Source organism: Tupaia chinensis, unplaced genomic scaffold (assembly GCF_000334495.1).
Source record: "Tupaia chinensis unplaced genomic scaffold, TupChi_1.0 Scaffold000503_1, whole genome shotgun sequence".
NCBI lineage: Eukaryota > Metazoa > Chordata > Mammalia > Scandentia > Tupaiidae > Tupaia > Tupaia belangeri.
Window position 1 is genome coordinate 1,145,615 of NW_006160015.1, and position 18,801 is coordinate 1,164,415.

At 41.7% G+C, this 18,801-nt stretch overlaps 1 protein-coding gene across 1 annotated transcript in view; it reads right to left on the reverse strand.

Annotated features, from left to right (window-relative positions):
• CLDN10 (claudin 10) overlaps nucleotides 1-9,304 on the reverse strand; it is a 136,738-nt gene extending 127,434 nt beyond the window's left edge. The window contains exon 1 of the mRNA XM_006156605.1: nucleotides 8,884-9,304. Coding sequence (XP_006156667.1) covers nucleotides 8,884-9,097 — 214 coding nt within the window. The 5' untranslated portion in view covers nucleotides 9,098-9,304. The remainder of the gene's footprint in view (nucleotides 1-8,883) is intronic.
• Between the last annotated feature and the right edge of the window lie 9,497 nt (nucleotides 9,305-18,801).

Consider the following 18,801-nt stretch of genomic DNA (forward strand, 5'->3'; position numbering starts at 1 on the left):
TGCTGGACTCCTACGTAGTCAAATTAACCATTTACAGAGCTTCTTTTGCAGCCAAATCTTGGACCTACAGCATAAATCTCTCTTTAAAAACGAAAAATACAGTACACAAGACTAGAGCTATGCATTTTTTTAACAGAGATTTTTGCAGTAGGGCGTGTGCACTTGTCGGAGAGACAGAGAAAGACAGAAAGACACAAAGCAAGAAATCACCCCACCCCACCCCCAAGGAAGATGGCCACACCACGGTCCCTTCTCCTCCATTCTTCTCTTGGGATCTTGAACACTCACGTACACATGCCCTGCATGAGTTTTAAGCTGCTGGGTTCAGGACTCAAATCACAGTCGACTATGTGGGAGCCTAGTGATGTAACCATTACATCATCTGCTGGTCCCTAGAGCTATGCAATTTGACAGCAGAGTACTGGGAGACTGTTACCCTCTCACTTTCACTATTCTTATGCTATTAATTGCACTTGCTGCCATATTTTCCTGATGATTTGTATTACCCTCTCTGTAACCAACCTTCTCTAGCCCCCTGCTACGTCCCCCAGACAAGGATCCTTGTGGACATCTTGGCCCCTCTAATCCCTCACTCACTAAGACTAATCAGTTCTCTGTCTCAGTATTCTCCTTTCTGTTCCCATTGTTACCCTCCTCGTTCAGATTCTAATGGAATACAGTGGGATCTTTGTCAAATACAAGTTCTATCAGGTATTCTCTGCCTAGAATGTCTCATTCACTTTCCAGCTCCTTCCAAGCAGTCTGGATTCCTTTGTAGAGCTTAAAGATTCTTCTGAGTGAGTTCCCTGTGACTTACACCTGCAACCTGATCTTTAACCTCCTCAGTCCCTGTCTTCCATTTCAGCTATTCCATTTTCTTGCTGTTCCCTGACGCACTCGGCTCTTTCCTGTGCATGGGCCTTTGCTTGTGCATGCCAATCTTCCTCTAATCACTGTATAAAGTCACTCATTTGCTCTTCCTCGCCACTCTCTGAAGTAGATTCTCTTCCCATTTTTCAGATAGGGGAGCTCAGATATTCAGCATTCTACCCAGAGCCACGCAGTTAATAATTGTAGAGTGGGATTAGCCCTTTGCCTGGAATGACCTCCCTTTCTTCTCCTTGCCAAACTTCTGCCATCTTACAAGACAATTCAAGTGCCAGTTCTTCTGGGAAGTCTGCTTTCCCCTGAACATACCTGTCAGATAGTGCTTATCATTCTGGCTGTGTGCTAACTGGTGGACTCCTTGCAAGCAGCACGTCCTCTGAGGAGAGGCCGATGTGCTATTCTTCCCTGATCCCCACAGCCCATATTCTGTACCAGGAATCTAGTGAATGCTTTGATGAGGGGACCTGTTAATGGATAAAGAATTAACTATTTACAGAGCTCCTTTTGCAGCTATAATATGGCACCATACCAATTTGCCAAATTGTCAACCTTTGATAATCAAATTTTCCCGCAATACACACAAAAACCTGGCAAAAGCTTAACTGTAGACCAGCCGGCTCCTGACATCCAGAACTATTATCCCAAGATCACTGAAGAACGATGTAACTTTCTGTAACATACTTTTACCTAAACATGCACAATAGCAGGAAAACACACTAGACGTGTGTGTGCATGTGTGCCCAAAATCCTGAGAGAACGGAAGAGAAGGGATTGTGGCATGGCCATCCCCAGGTAGGGTGATTTCTCACAGTGGCAAGGCTTCAAATGGCTAAACCCAGTCAACAGCTTGTTCAGAAGACTCTGAGGGTGAGACTTCATCTGTGCGTGTTCCAGGATCTGCATAGGGGAGACTCGGAAGAGTTGACTTGCTGCATGTGTGGTCAAATGGGTGATAGCAGAGAAGAGAGATGAAGGCTGGAAAGATAAACCTGGACGTTTTCTACCTACACAAAATATTCACCAGAAGAATGCTGAAAGTCAGATAAACGTGTGAGGTCCTGAACAAGAGGTGGATCAGCAAAGCCCTGGCCTTGCTGAACTACCTTTGCGAACACACCAAGGGATTCAAGATCTACATTGTATTAACTATATTTTCTGGATTTCCCGATGCTCTAGCATCTAGGACCTCCTGACTTGGGGGAGACTCCCCTTGCAGGGCTGGCTAGTTCTTAGAGGTAACATGTGACTCCCTAGCAGAGTGTCTTTCATAAACGACCCACCGATCCAGAGTTCAGGCTTAAAACTACCTCATTTTTCAAGCTCTCACACAGCAAGCAGACATTCCCTACCCTTAGTCACCCCAGGGCCAGACACCAGACAACCTGGGATGCTCCCTACCTCCCAGAAGCACCCCAAAGTATCCAAACAGCCAATCCTAATCCTGTTCAGCCTGATCACGCTGTGCTACTTATTTCTCCCCATAAACCGCAATACCAGCTCTTGCCTATGAGCTCTCCACCCCTGCTGCCTCTTGACCAACCCTGTTGCTTCAGACACGTCCTTTTTTTTTAAAGTTTTTTAGTTTTTTGCTGTACGGTGCTTGCACTTGCCAGAGAAGGGCAGAGAAAGAGGGAAAGTGAGAAATCACCCTCCACCCCCCAGGGGGAATGGCTATGCCACAGTCCCTTCTCCTCTGTTCTCTCAGGATTTCAGGCACACATGCACACACATCCAGCGAGTTTTCCAAGCCACTGAGTCTGGGGTTTGAATCGCATAGTTGATTCATGTGGGATCCAGCATCTTAACCACCATGCCACCTGCTGGCCTTCCTCACATGGCCTCTTTACATTTTATTAATTTCTTTCATGAATGAGAGAGAAAGAGAGAAACAGAGAGACTGCACTCTCCCAGCAGGGTCTTCACACTGCAATCCAGCCCAGCCTCAGCCTGCCCAGACTGTGGGCACACATGTGCCTGGCATACTCAGGAAGGTCTTTGAAAATGAACCTGAAACCTTCCCATATGGGCTAGCCTTGTAGAATGTCACAGTTTATAGCCGTGCCTTGGTCTGGGCTGCCATGGCTGCTTTGGCTGGTGATCTCACTCTGGCAGCTCCAGCAGCATCTTCACCAGCTTAGAAACAGTTTTATGGTAGCTCATTCTGTCTGACTTCTACCACGAAAATACAAATCACAGGGACCAGCAGTTGGCATAATGGGTATGTTGCTGGACTCCCATGTAGTCGACTGCGGTTTGAGTCCTGGACCTGGTGGCTTAAACTCATGCCGGGTGCGTGTGTGTGTGTGCCCAAGATCCCGAGAGGAGAAAGAAGAAGAAGGGATTGTGGCGTGGCCATCCCTCCTGGGGGGGGATTTCTTGCTTTCTGTCTCTCTGTTTCTCTCTGTCTTTCTGGTGAGCACACGCTCCCTATAGCAAAAAGCTCTCCAAAAAAAAGGAAAACACAAATCACCGACCTTGGCATGTGGTTGTGTCAGCACACACATAAACTCATGCCATTGCTGTGGGGACAGGAATAGGGTAAATGCTTCTTGGATTTACCTTCAAAGTGACAACAGCCAAAGATAAAACCTGACTTTTTGATATGCTTTAGAATAATTGTACGTACATTTGAAACACAGCATGAAAGTTCATCTGAAATTAAATTTGCCCTTTAGTTTAACTAGTGAAATTAAATCTTAGGAAGTAATGTCATGAGTTTATGGGATGGAAATCTCTCCTGGTAAATGCATCCAAAGGTACAAATCCATTCAAGGTGTTCAATATTTTTAAAGAATCTGAACTATTAAATTTGATTTCCCGTAATGACAGCATAGTTAGTATTCGTTGATTTATTGAGACGCACCTACTATTGTGATTTAATCATAGACTATAGCTACTGTTGTTGGATGTTTGTGTCTTCAAATCCATATGTTGAAATCCTGACCCCCCAGATGAAGGTATTAGCAGATGGGACCTTTGGGAGGCAAGTAGGTCACAGAAGAAGTCCCCCTCATGTTGGAATTAGTGCTGTTATAAAAGAGGCTCTAGCCTTCCTTCTCAGAAATAGATGCTTCTCCCCATGGGAGATCCTTTACTTTCGATTTTAAGACACCCCTATTAACACTGTCATGAGAGGGGACCAGCAGACTGCGTAATGATTACATTACAGGACTCTGACATAGTCAATCTTGGTTTGAGTCCTGAACCCAGCGACTTAAAACTCTCGCTGAGCGTGTGTGGCTAAAATCCCAAGAGGATAATGGAGGAGAAGGGGTTGCAGCATGGCCATTCCCCCCAGGGTTGATATCTCGCTTTCTGATGAATGCATGTGCCTATGGCAGAAAAATCTCACAAAAAAAAAAAAGAAGAAAGAAAGAAAAACATTGTCATGAGAGAAAAAAAAAACAAAACTCAGCAGCAAGAGACCCAACTATGGTGGACTCGATGTCTAAGGACAGTGAATTGGGTTTGACTTTGAATCAAGAAGCTTTTTGTAAAATGTTTTAATTTATTTAATTCCATTTGTTATTACTGTTTTTTAATTTAACCAGAGAGAGAGAGAAAGGGAAGGCGAGAAAGCAAGCTGGCAAGTCCAGGACTCGAACTGCGTTTGGCCATGTGATAATCCAGCGCCTTTAACCACCACATCGCTTGCTGGCCCCTGAATCAAGAAGCCTTGATTTTCAGGCTGAATGAGAATTGCATTGCAGGTGTCTTTATGGTGATTTCCTGACATGTATGTCCCAGGACAGGAGTTTAAGGGGCATGCATTTTTCACAATAGCTACAAAGTCTTATTCCCATGGAGCTGCTTGCTTCCGTCCTATATTTAACGGACATAATCACTATCAATCTAAATGACTCCCTGAAAAACTGTGGCTCATTTAAGAGAGTTAGATATTGGGTTGTTGTAAAGTCATGCTGTATTATTTCTATGTTTTTTATGCAAAAATATGAATGACTTTTCTGACAACCCAGTAAAGAAGTTGTGACTTTAGCAATGAAGTTTATGTAGGCAGCAGGATAAAAACAAAACAAACCCTGACAGTTAAAAAAGCGTCCTGTTTTCCTTCTTAGAGGAGGCTTACCCTGACCGGTGTCTAGGAAGATTTGCCTCGAATTGACAAGGCAAGTTGAATTTGTTATTTTAAAAGGTGATGTAACCGTTTTCACTCCTCAGAGGTGTCTGAGTGCTTTTCTCCCCTTGTCATTATCGTGATGTTTGAGAGCCTATTGGCACAAATGGCTTTCCCAACTGTCCATTGTTAGGTTTTCCGATAGGAAGAAGGGAAAAAACAACTAGTGACATTAGCCGTGAATCCATGCGAATAAGGAAGTCCCAACTTGGGACCTCCATTTCCTTTGGAAATATGAATCAGTGCTCCCAATGTTAAAAGCAGATGTCTGCTGTAAGCGATATGCTTTATGAAGATTTTACTTCAGGATGAAGAAAGTGGAGAGAGTAAGTTAGCTTAATATTACACTTTCTAATTGAAGAATTGTCAATGGACAAGATTTTTCAAATGACCTCTTAGGTACAGGGTGGGCAATAGCTACAGAATATACTATCCTTACTATCTAAAAGTAAAAAACTTTAAGAATAAAATGTTAGGGGTTGAAAATTATTTGGAACACCATCAACACTATTTAGTAACATGATTTCTTTTCTTTCTTTCCTTTTTTTATTTTTTTTTTTTGGTGAATAAGGAAGGCATCTATTCAGTACAGCCAACTCTAGGGCAGGCCTGAGTCCATGCCCACCTCTGCTGTCCTGGACAAGATACAGAGTTTATAGAGGGGGTAGAAATGGAGTGTGAGTTATTGAAGAGGTTTCCATCTTCGGCAGGATCACAAGGAGATATGCTAGCTCAGGGGACAAGGGGGGGGGGATTTTCTCCACATTATCTTTCTTTTAGAATTTTGCTATAGGGTAAGTGTACTCACCAGAAAAAGAGACAGAGAGAGAGGAAAAGTGAGAAATCACTCCCTTGTGTGGATGGCCCATGCTGCAGTCCCTTCTCTATCCTCCTCTTGAGATATTAGGTAGGAATACACATGTATCAGGTGTGTTTTCTGAGTCTCTGGGTCAGATTCCACCTGGAATCAGCCATGCGGGATCCCAAACCTTAACCACCACAGCCCCTGCTGGCAACTAGTAACACAGCGTACATCTGTGTTTTCTAGGAGGCATTTGGGGAGGTATCTGTTGAAGTCATAACAGAAATCTACCATAGTTCTTTGGCCCACTTTGGGGTTAATATTGAAAACCTACCTTTTTCAATAACTGGGTTTCATTAAAAAGCAAACAACCAACCAACAATAACAACAACGAAATAGGATGAAGCATAATAAAGGAAAACATTTTCTTTTTTGGGGGGAGATGTTTTTGCTGTAGGGCACGTGTGCTCACCAGAAAGACAGAGAGAGACAGAGAGACAGAAAGCGAGAAATCACCCCCCCCCCAGGGGGAAGGCCATGCCGCAGTCCCTTCTCCTCCATTCTCCTCTCAGGATCTTGGGCACACACACAGCCACCCAGCGTGAGTTTTAAGTTGCCAGGTCCAGGACTCAAACTGTGGTTGACTATGTGGGAGTCCAGCAACATAACCACCACCACACCATTCACTGGTCCCAGCAAAATACTTTTTGAAAGAGATGGTGCCAGTTAAAAACAAAGAAACAGACTTGCTCACATGTCAGATCTCCTACTTGCAGCCCAAGGTGGGAATGGGCTTCGAGGGAGCCATGGAGAAACAACAATTGGGAAAGTATGAACATGTTTCGCTGTGACAACAGTGTTTCCATACCACTCTTTTTTCCTTTTGTCCTGTTTGTAGAAAATCTTTTATTTTACTGAGATTTTGCTAGGGCTCGTACACTTGGAGAGAGACAGAAACAGAAAGACAGAAAGTGAGAAATCACCCTGCAGGGAGGATGGGCAAACTGCAGTCTCTTCTTTTCCATTCTCCTCTCAAGATCTGGGGCACACACTCACACAGACGTGCCCAGCATGAGTTTTAAGACACCGGTTCCAGGACTCAAACCATGGTCGACTACATGGGAGTCCAGTGATGTAACCATTCCACCATCTGCTGGTCTCTAATAAAAGTTTCTATAGTAGAAAGAGCTGTTTTGAAATACACCAAAATGAGTGTAGAAGCTGGAAGTGAAGAGAGACATAGCATCGATTCCTCAAATGGGTACTTCGGAAAGCTTGTGTCGTTTGAGGGCCTCATGAGGGTATCCAAGCTTGAACATTCTGTTGGTTGTCATTAGAAATCTCCTGGCTTAAGTTAAGTATTCTCTCTTTATCCTTTGGCACTCACTATAGACTAATGACATGAACACTTGACACAAACTCCCATAAAATATTATGCTTTAGTAACTTCCTAGTTAAATTTTTATTTAATTCTCCTTACTGTGGCCAAGGTACAGTTTTATCATTTGATTCTGAAAAGTTTATTTTACAAATAATCAGGGTCAATTATTCTTTCTTTTCTTCTTCTTCTTTTTTCTTTTTTAATTTTGCCAAAGAGTGTGTGCACTCACCAGAGGCAGACAGAGAAAGAGGGAGAAGGAGAAAGCACCCCTCAATAGGGCATGGTTATGCCACAACCTTTCTCCTCCATTTCTCCATCCTGTCAAGATTTGGGGCACACACATGGGCCCGATGTGTTTTTAAGCCACTGGGCCAGGATTCCAACAATGTTAGATCATGTGGGATCCAGCTCCCTAACCACCAGGATGCTGGACTGGCCCCAGGGACAATTTTTTTTTTTTTAATGTAATAAACCCACAACTTGCAGCAGATTTGTGAACATACCAACTCTGCAGACAGAATTGGTAGGCAGTGGTTCTTAAAATAATATAAAAGCAAATAACAATAGTTTCCCTAGAGGTATCCTGGCATATGAAAAGGTCTTTTTTATTTTTTGTTGTTCTTTATTTAAGATATATATACTTGTAACAGAGTTTTTAATATGCATAAAGATGAAAACTTGCCCATGTATTTAAAAAACAAAGAGGGAATAACCAAAAGGGAAGTTCATGGCACATTTTGTCATTTAACTACTTTTTCAATTTTTTTGTTCTATTATTTTATTACTAAACATGATGAAAAAGAGAGAGAGAGAAAAATCTCTCTAAAAACAGAATTCCTTCCTCACTCAGTGCTAGCCTTTCTGTCATATGCTTCTCGGTCTGAATATATCTAGAGAGAGAGAGAGCACCTGAGGAAGCACAGGAATTCAGGATAAAAATGAAGATAGAGAGATTTACTGTTGGAGTGTGTGTACACACACAAAGAGATTAAGCTTATGTTATAGAGTAGATGATTCATCAATGCTCCTCCATGACTCAAGGCAAGTGACAACTAATTTTATTATTATTATTATTATTATTTTACATTTAATCACTAATATCATTATAACATACAAAATGCGTTTTCTCAGAACGAATACAATGTATTTAATCCAGTCAAAGTTAGTACCGTACACATTAACATCAGTAGAAAATTTTTCATTTTTGTGTCCCTTAAATATTTCGCTTCTTTCTTTTCTCCCTTCATACCCTCCCCCATTTCCCACCCTCCTCTCACACTGCCTCTGGTAGCCACAGCTCTCCACTCTTTCAGTTTCTGCCATAGAGTGCAGACATTTGGTAAATTAAGTGGGGACATGCAATGCCTCTCTTTCAAAAACGATCCATTCACTCCCACTCTTACCTTTGGAGTCTATTATTCACTTTGGGCTTGTCTGAAAGATCTATAAGATTATTCTTAACTTTCCTTTGTCAAATAGAATAAATGACGTATAATAGTTCTTTTATCCAACACACATACAACCTATCTGTTCTCTTCAAATTTTGGCACGTTAATTAAGCATTCGGTCTTCACAGAGTTAACAGCCAACTGTATACTTTAGCATAGCAGGGAGGGAGGGGGGTGAGGAGGGGAAGTAACATTTTACTTCTACCCCAAACGAAGCCATTATAGTTACCTTCTACTTTGAAGATAGTAAAATGTGGTCGGCAATGGAAAGAACCCAACGCGTTACCTGCGCAGTTCATCCACAGACCCTGGTAAACCCAAGTGGCTGTTATCACCGACGATGCTCGGGTGGTTACTTTCCACTCATTGGACGTGGTGGCAGCAACAAGAGCTCCAAATCCTCCGACACCAGCCACCAGAGCTGTGATCTGTGCCCTGGACATGTCGTTCAGCCCTCTCCAGTGACACTGTCCACACAGAACGCTTTGGTCTAGGCATATAGCAGGCAAATAACACTTTGACAAGGGTTACCTCCAGCCGATGTGGGTAGGCGACAGTATTTCATGCCTGGATGGCCTGAAGAACTGCGAGGATTTAGAATAAAGTATGTTTTACTGATGACATTTTAAAGACAGCCTAGAGCCTTTCTAATTCCCTATATAGATATTTACTAAAATTTTGTAGATGAATGTTTTATTTAGCAGATTTTTTTTAACCTGGCATCATAGTTAATGCTTAATTTTCTGTTAGCCTGAAGTTTAACGAACCATGCAACTACCAGATATTACAAAGTACAGATTTATACAGTTACAGCTAAGGCTTATTTGGCCAACTGCTTTAGTTGCAAGTGTTTGCGTCCTTACATAAATGGAATCATATTATAGGTATTCTTCCATAAACTTTTTTTTTATACAATATTATGTTTGTGGGATTTATCCATGCTCAGAAGTATAGCTAACATTCATTAAATATTACAACAGAATATAATATTTCACTAAATGCATATTACAATTTATTTATACATTTTCCTGGAAGTGAATGTTTGTGTTCTTTTTCCTCCAATGATACATGGAAAACCAATATACATTCTCATTCATGCCTCCTGTGTACATGGGAAAGGATTTCTCCATGCCAAACTCTAGAAGCAGAATCGGTAGCATGTAGGGAATACACATCTTTGACTTTATAGAAAATGCCAAGTTGCTTTACTAAGTAGTTCCTGTAATTTACATTCTCACAAGCAGGGAGTGATTCCTCTTTGTTCTACTTCATAACACATGGTAGTGTGGGGTTGTCAGAATATTTTTGTTGTTGATTTTCATTTGGCCAGTCTCATGGATATAAAGATACCATGCTGGGCAGCAGTAGCATGGTGATTAAGGCAGCTCAATCCAACATGGCTGACTGGGCTAGTCAAGACACAGACTTCGGGAACCAGCAGTTAGCGTAATGGCTATGTTGTTGGACTCCCACGTAGTCGACCGCGGTTCTCGTCCCGGACCCGGTGGCTTAAAACTCACGCCGGGCGCATGTGCGTGCGTGCCCAAGATCCTGGGAGGAGAATGGAGGAGAAACGATTGCGGTGTGACCATCCCCCTGGGGGGTGATTTCTCACTTTCTGTCTCTCTGTCTCTGTCTGTCTGGCGAGTGCACGCGCCCTATAGCAAAAACTTCTCCAAAAAAAAAAAGACACGGACTTCTTGGCTTGAATAGCACGCCCAGAGTATATGCACGCATATCCAAAATCCTGAGAAAAGAACGGAGAAGGGATTGTGGGTGTGGCCCTTCCCCTGTGAGCGGTGGGGTGCTTTCTCACTTCCTCCCTCTCTATTTCTTTCTGTCTCTGTGCAACAAGCACATACACTCTCCAGCAAATTTTTTAAAAAGTACCACATTATGATGACTAATTTGTATTTCCTGATAGCTAATGAGCTCAAGCATATTTTCATGTGTTGTCTTACTGTGCTTTTGTCTACCATGAATTATGCAACTTTTACTCATCTATCGAGCTATTTAACATTTTATAATTTATTTTTAGTTCTATATGTACCTGAGAAAGTCACCTTTCATGGATTATTTATATTGTAGATATCATCCCCCAGTGATTTGTTTTTATATAGCCTTTGATAGAGACTTCATTTTAATATATTCAAATACATCAAGCAATCATTAAGTGATTTGCACTTTTGAGATCTTGATTAAGAAATCGCTCCCTTCAAAGACAGTAATTTTTTACCTTTTATTTTGAAAATACTTCAAACTTTCACATTTTAAGTTCTTTTTTCCACCCACATTTTATTGGTTCACAAAATATCTTAACTAAAAATATGGACAAAGTGGGACCAGCAGATAGCATAATGGCTATGTTGCTGAACTCTCATGTAGTTGACCACGGTTCCAGTCCGGAACTGGTGGCTTGAACTCACGTTGGGCGCGTGTGCGTGCGTGCCCAAGATCACGAGAGGAGAATGGAGGAGAAGGGATTGTGGCGTGGCCATCCCCCCTGGGAAGTGATTTCTCACTTTCTGTCTCTCTGATTCTCTCTTTCTAGTGAGCGCACTTGTCCTATAGCAAAAACCTCTCAAAAAAAAAAAAATATATATATATATGGACAAAGCTAGAATCTAGTAACAAGAAGGGATTGTGGCGTGGCCATCCCCCCTGGGCCGGATGATTTCTTGCTTTCTGTCTCTCTGTCTTTCTCTGTCTTTCTGGCAAGCACACACATCCTATAGCAAAAACCTCTTCACACAAAAATAAATAAATAAAGGGGGAAAGAATTAAGCGTGCAAAAACAAATATTTTTAAAAGTCAGTTTAAATCAAAGAGCATAAAATGATAGGGATAACGGTGGGGCACTGTGAATAGAATTGTAATTCCAGGATTGTCTTTGAAGGGAGGAAAATCTATGAACTCTTACAGCTTAATACATTTTATGTCACAAATCTCTCTCTCTTAAGCTGGTATGAGAATTGTGACATAATAATACCTTGACAAAGGACTGAGAAGGCGTTGAATAGATGCCATCCATTGTTTCTATTATTCCCAGAAAAATTATACTGATGTTAGGCAAACCGACTGCTTCTGTCTGCCCAGATTGTGCAAGTTTTTGCACAGAAAACTCTGTGTCCTGGGAATCCCTTAATGGGAGAAATAAGTGGTCCTAGGATTGCCACTTTTGTTGGAGTAGGGAAGGATGGAGGAAACTAACAATTCCTGTTTTTCACAACCAAACAGGAATCTTCTCCTGTCACAGACCCAGCAAGTCTGTTTCTACCCTCTCTTCCCCTCACACAGCACCCTGCCTGCAAATAGGAGTTCGTTCTCAACTGGGGAAGCCAAATCAGCACGTTAAGCTGGAAAAGCCCCATGGGGGCTAAGGCATGATTTACTTTATGTTTCCTGCAACATTCAGCAGTTACCAGTAGAGGGCACGCTCCAAGTCACCCCGCTCACCACTGAGAATTTCTCTCACGGAAGCACGCAGGTTTTCTGCCTCTCGATAAGTTTTACTACGTTGCACTTTGGAGCTCAGATGATTTTCTTCCTTCTTTCCTTCCTCCTTCTCTCCCTCTCTCTCAACCTTTTTTCCTCCTGTCTTCCCTCTTTTTTCCTCCTCATTGCCACCTTCTTCCTTTTGTTTTCTTGTTTTCATTTCTGATTTTAGGTGCAGAGGTTAGATTAATCACACACCTCAGTTCATGACGCAAGCCTGTCCTTTAACATCCCTTCTTATCCCTAATCCCTGTTTGTATATTCCTCTCTTCTATAAGCAAATGACTGTTCTACTGTCTTTGCTGTGCCCACTATTGTTCTGTATCCTGTTTTAAACATACAAAGTTTGGCTAATTTATAAAAGTAGTGTTCTGTGTCTTGCTTTTTCTTTCACTGTACTTTCTTGGCAAGACCTTTCTGAATAGTTCTGTGCACATCTAATGCTTATAATCTTTTGCTTCTTGTGGTCCCAGAGTACTTCATGATAAGCATCCACAGCTCTCTCCTCATCTGCTGTGAAGACATAGGCTTGTCTACAATTCCCCCCACCCCTCCAACCCCACTCCAGTAAATATCAGTGGTGACTTTTTAAAAATTAATCACTGTACATCTTTACAGTGTACAATGTGGTTTTCCTAGCATTAATACAATGCATTTTAGTCATGTCAGAAACATTACCATAAACATCATCAACAGGCAACTTTTCATTTTTGTATCTATTAATTTTTCCTTCACCCTCTCCCTCCCACCCTTTATACCACCCCCTTCTATACTGTCTCTAGTGTCTACAGTTGCCCTCCCTGCTTTTAAGCTTTCCAATCTTCTATTTCTGCCATAGAGTGCAGACATTTAGTATATATTAAGTAGAGACATACAATGCCTGTCTTTCATAGTCTGGCTTGCTTTGCTTAGCATTAAATCTTCCATAGTCATCTACTTTGAATCAAATATCAGGTCTAATTTTCTTTATGACTAAGTAGTATTCCACAGAGTCCATGAGCCACATTTTTTCAATTCACTTGTCTGTTCTTGGACACTTGTGTTGATTCCATGTCTTAGCAATTGTGAATGATGCTGCTATAAACATGAATGCACAAATGTTTTTCTGACCTAGGTGTTGGCTTCTTTATGAACTTGAGAGAAATCCATTTGGTGTATATCCAGGAAAGGAATTGCTGGGTCAGGTCCATATTCCCTCTACTCAGTTCACCATAGTACTGACATACTTCTCATTTCTATTCTCTCCACAAAGCATGAAATTTTCCATGTATCCTTCTATCCCTGCCAACACTGTGAATTAGGCAACTTCTACATTTGTGCCAGTCTAGTGGGCATAACATGATATCATTGCTTTACTTTGCATTTATCTGAAAACCGTGTTTGAGCATCTTTCTGTCTATGCACTTATTGACCCTTTAGTTTTTGCCCTTCTAAACATGTCTCGTTACCTATTCCTTTTCGATTTGCTGATATTTATTGTACAGTAAAGATAAGAGCATCTCATTAGGTTTAGACATTTTGAAGGTCCCCTCCCAATCTGGCACCTTTTAATCACCTGTTGTGTCCTTTGTGAAATAGACATATTTAAATTTTTAAAAAATAATTATTTATTTAATTCCCTTTGTTATTATTATTTGTCAATTTTTTATGTATTTATTTATTTTGCTTTATTTATTCATTCATTTATTTTAATTTGACCAGAGAGAGAGAGAGGAAGCAAGCCATCAGGTCCAGGACTTGAACCATAGTTGGCTATGTGGGAGTGTCCAACACCTTAACCACCATGCCATCTACTGGTCCCCTATTATTTTAGTTTTTTTTTTGGGGGGGGGGAGAAATTTTTGCTATAGGGCCCCTGCGTTTGTGAGAAAGACAGAGAGAGACAGAGAGACAGAAAGTGAGAAATCACCCCTCAGGGGGGATGGCCACATCGCAATCCCTTCTCCTCCATTCTCTTCGGGATCTTGGGCATGCACACACATGCGCCTGGTATAAGTTTAAATTGCCAGGTCCAGGACTCGAATCACAGTCGACTACATGGAAGTTCAGCAACATAACCATTACACCAACTGCTGGTCCCTCTCCTATTATTTTTTAATTTGACCAGACAGAGAGAGAGAGAGAGAAGGGGAAAGTGAGAAGTAAGCCACCAGGTCCGGGACTTGAACCTGGGGAACTGGCCATGTGGGAATCTAGCACTTTTAACCACATGTGGCCATGTGGGAATCTAGTACTTTTAACCACATCCCACCTGCCAGCCCCAAGACACATTTAATTTTGAAGTAATCAAACTTCCCAGTATACTGTGCTTCTCAAGTTCTGCTTAAGAGACTCTTCTCTGCCCAAGGACACCAATGTACTCTCCTGTACTTTCTTTCACTGTCCACAACCCCTCGTTCACAATTCTGCAGTCTAATTTTCCAAATTTCCATAAATCTGGAGCCACATCAGTCTGATGGAAACAGAGGGCATACTCCAATTGGGCAATTTGAGGAGACTTTTATAAAGAGACTTTATTACTGGTGCAGAGCAGGGTTTCTCAACCTTGGCACTCCTGACATTTAAGGCCAGATAATTTTGTACTATGAGGAGCTATCCAGTGTTGTAGACATTTACCAGCATCCCTGAGTGCTACCTACTTGGTGCTACTAGCGCTCTTCACCCCTCACAGTCATGAATCTCATGAGAGACAGGTTTTGTGGAAGAAGCTGGGTCCTTCAGCAGAGAGTCAATGTCATCCTGGAAGGAACTACTCTGCTCCCTCCTCTGTCTTCCAACCAGAGGGCCTGGGAGCTTTTAATGGTCCTAAAAGGTCACCTCCCAAGCAGAGAGCCAGATGGAGAAGAGAAAAAAGTGGACCCTCAGGGAACAAGCCAAAGATACCCAGCACAGCATTCCAAACTTATTTAGTGGTAAAATCCTACCAGAACTTTAAGTCAAGTCTATTTTAATCTTTTCTCCATTTACTGAAGATGTACTGCAATCCTCATTGCAGAAGGCTGTCCTAGACCTAGTTGGGGGTGTTATGCAATATATATGGTACAGCATAGATACCATATTACTTCTCTGAGCTCTGAAAAAAAATTGAATTTCAATTTCAGATACATGATTGTGGAGATACGCATTACAGATACACGACTGTGGAAATATGCCTTTCATATTTAGATCTTTGCCCCATCTGGAACTCATCTTTATGTAATGCAAGGTAGGATTCAGATTCATTTCTTTCCATGCGATGAGCTAGGTTTTGCCACACCACCTACTAAACAATCCTTTCTTCTCTCATCAGCTCACTGGGACTTTCATCCTCTATTAAATTCTCAGATATATGCATGAACCTGTCTCTAGTCTTTTCCACTCATCCGTTTGTGTATTCTTCTGCCAAAACCACACTATTTTTATTTCTTGGGCTTCCTGACATGTCCTACTATCTAGTAGATAAGTCTTCTCTGTTTACTCTTTCTTTTTAGTGGCAAATAATTATCATTAGTTTTATCAGAAAAACTCTGTATATGCATATAATATTAGTTTTAGTTATTGATTTAATTACAGTTATTATTATTTCTCAATTTGGCCAGAGAGAGATACAGAGAGAGAAAGAAAGTAAGAAAACAAGCCACCAGGTCGAGGACTTGAACTACAGCCGGCCATGTGGGAGTCCAGTGCCTCAACCACCACACCATCACTGGCCCCTGCATATGATATTTAAAAGATTATTTTTTTAAAAAAACAATGGTATTTTTAATGCAAATTTTATTAAGGCTGGATGTAATGCTTTTTTTCCAAAAGTAAAATTAAAACTAGTTGTCTTTTGAAAATTTATCTTTCAACAAAGCATCTTAGGGCATATTAATTCTATTAAAGGATGATGATTTTCATTTAAAGAAAGTCTTTAACACAAGATACACATGCTAAAATCTTAATTTTTCAATATTCAGGAGGAGCATATCAAATTGCCTTTGTTTTTTAAGAATTATTTATTTAATTGTATTTATTTATTATTATTATTTTTAATTTGCTACAGGGCACACACATTCACCAGAGAGAGATTGAGGGAAAGTGAGAAAGCAAGCCACTAGGTCCAGGACTCAAACCACAGTTGGCCATGTGGGAGTCAGCACCTTGATCACCATGCCACCTGCTTGCCCCATCTTTATTATTTTAAAAAATTGCCAGAGGGCATATGTGCTTGCCAGAGAAAGATGGAAGTAGGAGGAGAAAGTACCTCCTCTGTTTCTCCATCCTGTCAAGATTTGGGGCACACATGTATGTACGCACAGCATGTTTTTCTTTTTTTTAGAGAATTTTGCTATAGAGCGAATGTGCTCACTAGGGAGACAGAGAGACAGGAAGCAAGAAATCGCCCCCAGAGGAGAAGATGGCCATGCCTCAACCCCTCCTCCTCCATTCTCCCCTTGGGATCTTGGTCACATATCCACTTGTGCCTGGAGTGAGTTTTAAGCTGCTGATCCGAGACTTGTACCAGGGTCAACTTCATGGGATCCAGTGATGTAACCATTACACCATCTGCTGGTCCCAGCATGTTTTTCCAGCCTCCAGGGCTGGCATTTGAACTGTGGTCAGCCATGTGGAATCTGGCTCCCTTAACCACTTGCCTATAAGGCTAGCCCCCTCAGTTTTTGAAATTGTCTTAAATTATAGATCAAATATCATGTACACTTCAGTAAGGCAAAGGCAGAGATACTGTTCTGAATAAAAGGAAACTAAAACATGAAAACTAAATGTAATGAACAATTTTTTATTTGATTTTGAATTGGATTGCACTTTTTTAAAGCTATGCATGACATATTAAGATAAGTAGGGAAATTAAAATATGGTGTATATAAGAGAAAGAGAGAGAGAGCACAATGTCAAATCCTTTTGATGTGATAGTGCTATTGTGGGGATGTAGGAAAATGACCTTGTTCTTAGGTGATCCACGTTGACGTATTTAGGAATGAAGTGTCAAGAAATCTACAATGTACTTTCAAATAGCTCAGAAAAATATGTATATAGAAGACAAAGCTGACGAAATGTTGATAATTGAATCTGGGTGAAGATTTCTAGATGTTCTTTATTTTTTTAACTTCTCTGGTTTAGAAACGTTCAAAATAAAATGTTGGGGGAAAAGAAATAGGAACTCACAGAAACACTAACCAGGCGTATTGGAAATGGTCTAGATAGCCTTCCACCTGCTTGGAAGGAAAGCTATCAGTCTTCCAGGGGCGAATGGAGACTGTGTCCCATGGCCGCAGGGCGTACCCCTCTGCTTGCCTGAGATGAGCAGAGTCCTGTGCAAATGCCTTCTCCTTGGAGATTAAAGTCCTGGCTTTTTTTCTCTGCTTCTTCAGGTCTATCTCTTCCACTTCAGTGGTGCTCTCTGGAGTCTGTGCAGGATCAGACCTGTATTGGCAAGATCCTCATGGATGTTTCGGCTCAGTTCTTCAAGGTGTTGAAATATGAATTCAGCTCCCCTTCCACCTGCCTGGAGGTAAAGATTTCCCTATTTTCCTTAAATTTTGCTATCTGTGGACCAGAGAAGGGTTTGTCATGAACAACAAGAAGCTTAAGCTTCAAAGCCCTTCATTTGCATACATTCCTGGGCTGAGAGTAGCTGAGACTCATAGAATGTTCTAGGTGGGGAAAGAAAGTCACAGTTTAGTCCGCCAGCATTTTAAAGTAAGCACATCTGTGAACTATACAATGAGATCTTGCAGAAAAGGGACCTGAATCTCTAAATCTTCAGTGTTTTGTGCTCTGTATTCTTACCTAAGTTTAAATTTATTCAAGGAGACTTCAAAACTGACTGTGAAAGCTTTATTCTCCTACACACATTTTGGAATAAGTTTATTAATTCCTCACAACACTGTAGTAGGAATTTTTTTCCTTTTTAAAGAATGATTTTAGACCCGTTCCAGCTAAAGGCCTTGCTGGACAGCAGGCCGCCTGTAACTGGAGGGCTTAACAACTGCGACCTGCAGCTCGTCCCCTCCCACACTCGCCTTTGGACTCTCAGGTTTGTTTCTTGGGACTTTAAAAAGAGCTTGCACCCCTCCCCACCCTATCCGGACACCTGTTCCAGCAAAGGGCCTTGCTGGACAGCAGGATGCCTGCAGTTAGAGGGCTCAATGGCTGGGACCTGTGGCTCTTCTCCTTCCCCACTCATCTTTGAACTCTCAGGAATTCGGTGTTTTGTATAGTGCACAGTTACATGCCACGTGATCTCTTCTTTGTTACTGAGTTGAAGGTCAGCAGCTCAGTTTCAGACGCACCTGTTCTCTAGAAACAGGGAGGACTTTGGATCACCCAGGACCAATGACAACAGTCCAAGATGCTGCTGAGCAATGAGGAGGCAGAGCAGAAGAGAGATCACCAATTGCCTACTCCTGCATGCCTTTGAATGATCGAAGATACCTTGAGTAATTTAGGAAGGAATGTATAGATCCCCAGATGACTAGAAGCCACGCAGAAGCACATGAAATATGAGCAACCATCAAAATGTCTCTCCCTGGGACCAGCAGTTAGCATAATGGCTATGTCACTGGATTCCCACGTAGTTGACCGCGGTTCGCGTCCCAGACCCGGTGGCTTAAAACTCACGCCGGACATGTGTGCATGCGTGCCCAAGATCCCGAGAGGAGAATGGAGGAGA